The sequence below is a fragment of the Elephantulus edwardii genome, unplaced genomic scaffold, assembly GCF_000299155.1.
Source record: "Elephantulus edwardii isolate Elephantulus edwardi_28Jun2011 unplaced genomic scaffold, EleEdw1.0 scaffold00223, whole genome shotgun sequence".
NCBI lineage: Eukaryota > Metazoa > Chordata > Mammalia > Macroscelidea > Macroscelididae > Elephantulus > Elephantulus edwardii.
Window position 1 is genome coordinate 897,770 of NW_006399973.1, and position 8,235 is coordinate 906,004.

The 8,235-nt window shown below is 40.7% G+C and overlaps 1 protein-coding gene across 1 annotated transcript; it reads left to right on the forward strand.

The window, feature by feature from the left end:
* The first annotated feature begins 6,558 nt into the window (after positions 1 to 6,558).
* On the forward strand, positions 6,559 to 7,332 carry LOC102853540 (60S ribosomal protein L8-like). The gene has a single exon (XM_006898193.1). It carries the CDS (start codon positions 6,559 to 6,561, stop codon positions 7,330 to 7,332), a length of 774 nt encoding a protein of 257 aa, XP_006898255.1.
* The last annotated feature ends 903 nt before the right edge of the window (positions 7,333 to 8,235 follow it).

An 8,235-nucleotide genomic window follows, 5' to 3' on the forward strand; every position in this document is an offset into this window, starting at 1 on the left:
AGTCTCTTCTGACATCCATTTGGTCTTTCCTTCCTCCTCTGCCTTTGTAATGACCTTTTGCATTTGAAGAATGGATATTTTTTTTATATCTTCCCATCTTTGTTCATTACTGTGTAAAGCGTCAAACCTGTTCCTGAGTTGATTTTTAAATTCACGAAGGATAGACTCAAGATCAAATTTTGATTCCTGTGGGTATTATTTGAACTCTTTTCGCTTTAATTTTAAGTTGCATATGAATAGTTGATCGTCCACAATCAGTATCTGGTCTAGTTTTCACTGTTAATACTGAACTTCTCCAATGATTCCTTCCACAGATGTAATTGGTTTTATTCCTGTGCAAACCATGAGGTGAAATACATATGTATAGCATGCATTTCTATTTCTTATAAATGGTATTTGCAACAAATAATTGTGCAGAATTCTATCAATCTATCTGCAGACTCATTTCTGTCACCAAGTCCATGTTTTCCAACTACTGATCCTTATTCCTGGTTCCCAACTTTTGCATTTTAGTCACCCATTATCATCAATGCATCTTGGTTACGTGTTCGGTCCATTTCTGACTGCAATAGTTGGTAGAAATCATCCATTTCCTCCTCTTTGGCTCTGCTTGTTGGTACATAAATTTGAATGATAGTGGTATTAACAGGTCTTCCTTGTGTATTTATATGGATATTATCCTGTCACTCACAATATTGTATTTCAAGATGGATCTAGAAATGGCCTTTTTAACTATAAAAGTGACCCTGTTTTTTCTTATCTTTTCATCTCCATTGTAGTAGATCATATGATCATCTGATTCAAAATGTCCCATGCCAATCCGTCTTATTTTGCCAATACCTAATATGTCAACATTTATGTGTTTCACTTCTTTCTTAACATTGTCCAGTTTTCCTACATTCATGCTTCTCACATTCCATGTTCCAGTAAACAGTTTTTGTGTTCCTCCTCCTTCGTGTTTCCAAATTTGAAGGCTCAGCGTCAGCTCCCATATCTGTTACTCTAAGTGTGCTTCACTGTACATAGGGTTTTCAAAGGCCTGATATATTTCATAAGTGGATGGCCAATCCTTATTCCTATCTATCCAAATTTAGATACTTAGTTTTAGCCATAACTGAGAGATAAGCATTTTGCCAAAAGGAGCAGAAGACACTTCCCTAATAGAAACAACCAATACATTCACTGTCATTGCCTCCCCCCCCCCCCCCCCCCCCCCCCCACACGTGTTTGTTGTCTCTTCCCTTTCACTGCTACAACAGCATCCCCTGCACTCCTGCCTACCTGGTCCAGCACCTCCCTTCCTCAATCACCTTCAATGTGATGACTTAGGCCACAAGTCACTTCTGTGATGTCTTGCATCACGCACTGCTTCTGATCTCATATACTGGTGGCTGTGTCATATTTAGGAGGATGTTAAGTCCAAATCCCATCTAGAGAGATCTAATTCCTTTAAAATAAAATTAATCAAACTTGCAGCTTATCCAGGGATAAAGGAATGACACCATTCACATCAATACTCCTGTTTTTAACATTAGAAACTTGTATCCATTAGTCAACACTGGATGTTCTTCCAATAAAGACAACTTGTCATTTAGGATTGTATTTCCCAAGGCAGTTTGCTTTGGTTTTGGCACTTGCTTTGATCTGCCCAAATAAAATTTAAAAAATCATCTTTAGTAAGTTAAAAGCTTTCCAGAAAAATTTCACTCTGGTCATTTTAAACAATTTAATTTTATTTATATTAAATGCTACTAAGGCAAAAGCCTGTGGACAACAATTTTGTAAGCCCAAACTACAAATTAAAACAAAGCATAATATGAAGACTTCATTTATGACTCCTCCAGCAGCATATAGTGATGGATTTTTCTCATCTCAGATTATTATATAAATGATATGACAGATTTTTCATTAACTACTATTCATGATACATATAGTGTCCATATGTTTGTCAAATTTGTTAACCTTTCGAGTGAGATTCTCACAATGTGTTAGAGACAGCGCAGTATAGTGTTGTGTGTTTCAAAAGAATTCCATGTATAGTTGATAATTTTAGAACTTCTTGTCTTTAAAGCTCTTAGGAAGCATTATACTTCCCAAGATCATTAGTGGTGGCAAATAGCAGACAGCTAAATTCAGGGTTACAGAATGGTCCCCCTTAGCCTTGCAGTGCAATCAGAGGATGATGAGACATTTTCACAGTAAAAGGTTGAACTTCCTTTAATATTTCATAGAAGAACTGAAAACTCACCCAGCTGATGAAGACTTGAGATTTTATTCAATGCAGCCCTTTGCCTCTAGCTTCTAAATGTAATTATTGCTGTTAAGTGTCTTCAAGTCAAGTACAACTCATAGTCACCTATTAACCACAGATCTGAACTCTGTCCTATCCTGTGCCATCCTTACCATCTCTAATACACTCAAGCCCATTTCAGCAATAACTGTGTCAATCCACCTGGTTAAGATTCTTCTTCTCTTTTGCTGTACCTCCACCTTCCCAAGCATGATGCCTTCTCCAAGGAATAGCCTCTCCTAGCAACATGTCCAAAGTATGTAGGACAAAGCTTTATCATCTTCACCAAGACGTAGCACTCTGGCGATGCCTTTTCCAAAACATATCTGTTTGTTCTTTTGGCAGTCCATAGGATATTCTGCTCTCTTCTTCAATACTAGAGTTCAAAGGCCTCAATTCTTCGCCTGTCACCTTTATTCATTGTCAGTTCTCAGATGCATAGCAAGTGGTTGGAAAGGCCATGTCCTGAATCAGGCGCACCATAGTCCTCAAACTAACATCATTGCTCCTCAATAATTTGGAAAGGTCCCTAACTGCAGACTTTCCCAGCACAATATGTCTCAGTATGCTAGTACTAGTGTATTGATTGTGCGTTCAAGTAAGAGAAAGTCACGAAAAATTCCAATCTTCTTCCCATCTATCTTGAGATTGCCTATCAGTCCAGTGATAAGAATTTTTGTGTTCTTGATGTTGAGATGTAATGTATAATGAAGGCTGAAGTCTTTGATCTTCCATGGCAAGTAGTTCAAGTCCTCCTCACTTTCAGAAAACAAGGTATTGTCATTTGCATAACGAAGGTTATTGATAAGTCTTTCTCCAATCCTGATGCCACATTGTTCTTTGAATAAGTTACTGAATATACAGATTGAATAGATATGGAGAAAGGATACTACTCCAGTGCACACTTTTCTTAATTTTAAACTGTGCAATAGTACCTTGCTCTATTTGCCCAGAAGCCTCGTGGTCTTGGAATAGTTCCACATCAGCACAGTTAAATGTTTTGGGATTCCTTTTCTTTTCACTATTAGCCATACTTTCTTATGATCCACACACATAAATGCCTTTGTATATTCAATAAAGCACAAATACATTCTTTTAATATTTTTTGCTTTCTGCCAGAATCCATCTAACATCAGCAGTAACATCCATGGTGCCAGAGACTCTTCTAAATCTGGTTTGAACTTCTGGCAATTCTTGATGTGCTGTTGTAGCCATTTTTGAATTATCTTCAGCAGTATTTTGCATATATGTGATATTCATGATCCTGATATTGTTCAATAATTTCAACATTCTGGTGGATTATCTACTGTTTAGCAAATAGCTTCTTCTTGCTATAGAAGACATTCCCAACCTACTGACTATGAGACTGGCTTGTAACTTGTTCTGACCAAATAGTGAGTAAACATAATTGGAGAAGGAGTTTAAATGTGCTCTTAGTGCTAGTTTCAGAGTTGTATTGATATTTATTATATCTTTTATATGGATCTAACTGCTGTGACCATTTTCTATTTACTGTTAGCAGAATTCAAGTTATATGTAATATTAATGGTATTGTCTGATAAATTCTATGTGAATCTCCACCAATCAGTTTGGAAGTAGCTCTTTTCCAAGTTTCCTAAGTGAGCATTTCCAACATCGTACCAATTTGTTGAAGCCATTAGTTGGAAAACAATTCCTGGAGCATTGGTTTTCACCAATGCCTTCAGCACAGCTTGAGGGGGGAAAATATATTTATATATATTTGTTGTTTACAATAGAGTTGGAACCAACCTGTAGCTGACCCTCCAGTGGGTTTTCAAAGGCAGTTAATCACATAGGAGGTGCATGTCCATACCTTTTCAATCTATATGCAGAACAGATCATTTGGGAGGCTGGGCTGTATGATGAGGAATATGGCATCAGGATTGGAGGAAAATTCTTCAACAACCTGCATTATGCAGATGACACTACCTTGTTTGCTGAAACTAAGGAGGACCCAAAGCATGCTGCAGAAGATCAAGAACTACAGCCTTTAATATGGATCGAAGCTCGATGTCAAGGAAACAAAGATTCTCACCACTGGGTCAATTGATAGTATCAGTATGGATAGTGAAGAGATTGAGATTGTTAATAACTTTAGTTTGTTAGTCCACAGTCTTTCTAATCAATACTCTTGGAAGCAGCTAGGAAATCAAGAGACTAATTACATTGGGAAAGTCTGCTCTCAGGGTCCTCTCCAGAATACTGAAGAGCAGTGACGTCAGTCTGGAGATTAAGGTGTGCCTGATCCAGGCCATAGTCTTTGCAATTGTGTGCTATGTGTCAGAGAGTTGGACAGTGATTAGGAATGCTAGAAAGAGAATTGATGCCTTTGAGCTGTGGTTCTGGAGAAGAGTGTTGCATATACTATGGACTTCCAGGAGAACAAACGGGTTCATCCTAGAGAAGGTGAAGTCTGGCTGCTTATTGGAGGCAAGGATTCTAAGGCTTTGTCTGACATACTTTGGACATGTTGTAAGGAGGGACCAGTCCTTGGAGAAGGATGTCATGCTTGGAAGGGTGGAGCGATGGAGAAAGAGAGGGAGACCATGGATGAGATGATTTGATACAGTGATTGGGGTAATCAGAGACAGTAACTTGGCACAGGATAGAGCAGGTTTCAGGGCAGTTGTAAATAGGATCACTATGAGTCTCAAGTAACTTGATGGAACATAACAATAACAAGCTAAAATGATTGAACACTAACCAATTCTTTCTTGTATAGTTACACATAATATTCCTTACATTTTTTTCACTGCTTCCTTAATCATTCAAGGCTTTGCTCATAGAACCCTTCATTTTTGCAACTGAAGGCTTCAATTATACCTTCTTTTTTCCCCCCTTGATAAATGCTGAGCATGTTTATCCTTTCTGGGTTTCTAACTCCAGGTCTTTACATAATTCATTTTATACTTTATCTTTTCAAGCTGCTCTTTGAAATCATCTGTTCAACTAGGAATCTTAATCTGGAACTCTCAAGTAAAGATGAACAAAATTTTCCTTTTCCATTTCCTCTGATCAGCTTTTATATTTGTGAATTGATAAGAATTCCTTCATTTTGACAATTTTCAGTAATAGCATTTCTAATGAATACATCGTGATGACAGCATTTTGGTAACAGATGTATGTGAAGTGGAAGGTGCTTTAAGGAGCGCAGAAAAGTGAAATGGCTCCTAGAATAAAAAGATATCTAAAGTATTGTCCAATCCCATCCCTCACCTGCACATGTTGTTGTTGTTGTTGTTGTTGTTGTAAGTGCCATCAAGTCGCAGGTGACTCACAGCGACCCTATGAAGGAGAATCCTTGATGCTTGGGTGTCTCTCATCCTCTCTCCAGGTTAATAGGGTTTCTGGAGACAAGCTATTACAGAAGTGGATGCCACTCCTCCTTCCAAGCTTGTTTTAATCGGGGAGCTCCACCCCACTTTCTGTGTGCATTGGGTGACCAACCATTAATGCATTAACATCAGTGTCACAGTGTCACAGTAACCTGCTGTACGGCAGCTTGTACACCAGGGCTATACGACCTAGAGGAATGTCTGAACAAACACAATGAAAGACAGGCCCGAGGGCCGCGGATTAAAAGTCACCCACCTTTGGCTTGGTAGCATCGCTTTCTCTCCACTGAGCCAGCTGATCTCTCTCTCTAAAATTGCCCTGAGCCCTCAAACCTGCCGTGCCTCAAGGAGCCAGCGTCCAGATTCAGCTGACATTAAGTCTCCCAAGGCCCTAGAATGGACATGACCTTTCAGGGTCTCACCAACCCGGCACGCCCGAATGCTGGGAAAGCCCTTCCACCAGACCCTCAGTTCGTCTGGCATGTCCACTCTGCCGACCCCCACGTGGGGCCCAAAGAACACCAAAATTGCCCTGAGCCCTCAAACCACCTGCACATGGGAAACAAAAACTCTGAGGCAAAGAGATCCATTTGAAAAGAACAACCTAAAGCCTAGACCTCCACTCACACTCTTCCTTAAGAAGGGTCTGACAGAATGTTAAATGATCAGTTAATAATGATAAAATCAATAAACCATTGCTTGTTAATCGCTGGTGCTCAGTTCTGGGATGGAAAGGTACAACATGTAAATAGTTTGCTTTTTATCTCGAAGACTTTCTAAGTAATAAAAATTTCCCATTGGCAAAATCAGCTTAAAGCATATAGTCTTTTCCAACGTACAATTTTCTTTAAAAATTGTCGCTTTTTATTTATTTTTTTTTTTTCTTGGCCGCGCTTGTGTGGAGACGCTGCCATGGGCCGTGTAATCCGTGGACAGAGGAAGGGCGCCGGCTCCGTTTTCCGCGCACATGTGAAGCACCGTAAGGGCGCAGCGCGGCTTCGCGCCGTGGACTTCGCCGAGCACCATGGCTACATCAAGGGCATCGTGAAGGACATCATCCACGACCCGGGCCGCGGTGCCCCCCTCGCCAAGGTGGTTTTCCGCGACCCGTACCGGTTTAAGAAGCGGACAGAGCTGTTCATCACAGCAGAGGGCATCCATACGGGCCAGTTTGTGTACTGCGGCAAGAAAGCTCAGCTCAACATCGGTAATGTGCTTCCGGTGGGCACCATGCCCGAGGGTACCATCGTGTGCTGCTTGGAGGAGAAACCTGGGGACAGGGGCAAGCTGGCACACGCCTCTGGAAACTACGCGACCGTCATTTCCCACAACCCCGAGACCAAGAAGACCCGCGTGAAGCTGCCCTCAGGCTCCAAGAAGGTCATCTCTTCCGCCAACAGAGCGGTGGTGGGTGTGGTAGCTGGTGGTGGCCGCATTGACAAGCCCATCCTGAAGGCAGGCCGTGCCTACCACAAGTATAAGGCAAAGAGGAATTGCTGGCCACGTGTACGGGGTGTAGCCATGAATCCAGTGGAGCATCCTTTTGGAGGTGGCAATCACCAGCACATTGCAAAGCCCTCTACCATCCGTAGAGATGCCCCGGCTGGCCGGAAAGTGGGTCTCATTGCTGCTCGTCGGACTGGGCGGCTCCGGGGAACCAAAACTGTGCAAGAGAAAGAGAACTAGGGACCTAATAAAGCCAGTTTTCCTGCCAAAAAAAAAATTGTCACATTTTCTCTTTCCTTGAATTTTTAAGGGTCTTCTGCTTCTTAGTATTGGAGTGATTTCAATATGGCATTGGCGGACATTTTCTTTCTTCACTTGTTCTTCTATCATTAAGATACTGATGTACTTAATATCAGTGGTGCAGCTTGTGTACTTTGACTGTCTGCAGCCATGCCAGCCGTTCTTTCACTGTACAGGTAATTAGTTAAAACTACTCTCTCTGACTCTATCCATGTATATTCCAATTTTTACATTTTAGAGTGACTATTATCCTTCTTTTACAGATGGGCATATGAAGCCGAAGGAGCTCTGGTGGCCTAGTGGCAAGAAGCCTCACTGCAACCCCAAAGGCCACCAGCTGCTCCACGGGAGAAGATGGACAATATCCTTCTGTGCAATTAACTGCCCCTGAAAATCCACCGAAGGGTCAGCTATGAGTCGGTTCTGACTCTAGGGTACATAACAAAAATGAAGCTAAGAAATTAAGGTCCCACAGCTATTGAAAATCCAAGTTAAAATGCAAACCTTTATCTGTCTTCAAAGTGTTCTCTCTTTGCGTCAAATCATACTTCTTAGTAATAAAAGGAGATAGCAATTTCATGGAGATGTTGCCTAAAGATGAATTCAGCTGATTTCACTTCAAAATTCTACGGGGAAAATGAAAGCAAAAAGCCTTACAAATTCCTTAGGATTTTCACTTCAATTTCACTCAACTCTATTAAGTTGTTACTAATATAGCTCTACTCTTAAAAGGTAACCAAATGATCCTTTATAATAGATTAAATGATTATGTTATCTTTCCTTTTTTTTTCAACCCTATATTACAGACCTTAATGCCTCATCCACAACTGGCTGAAAGACATA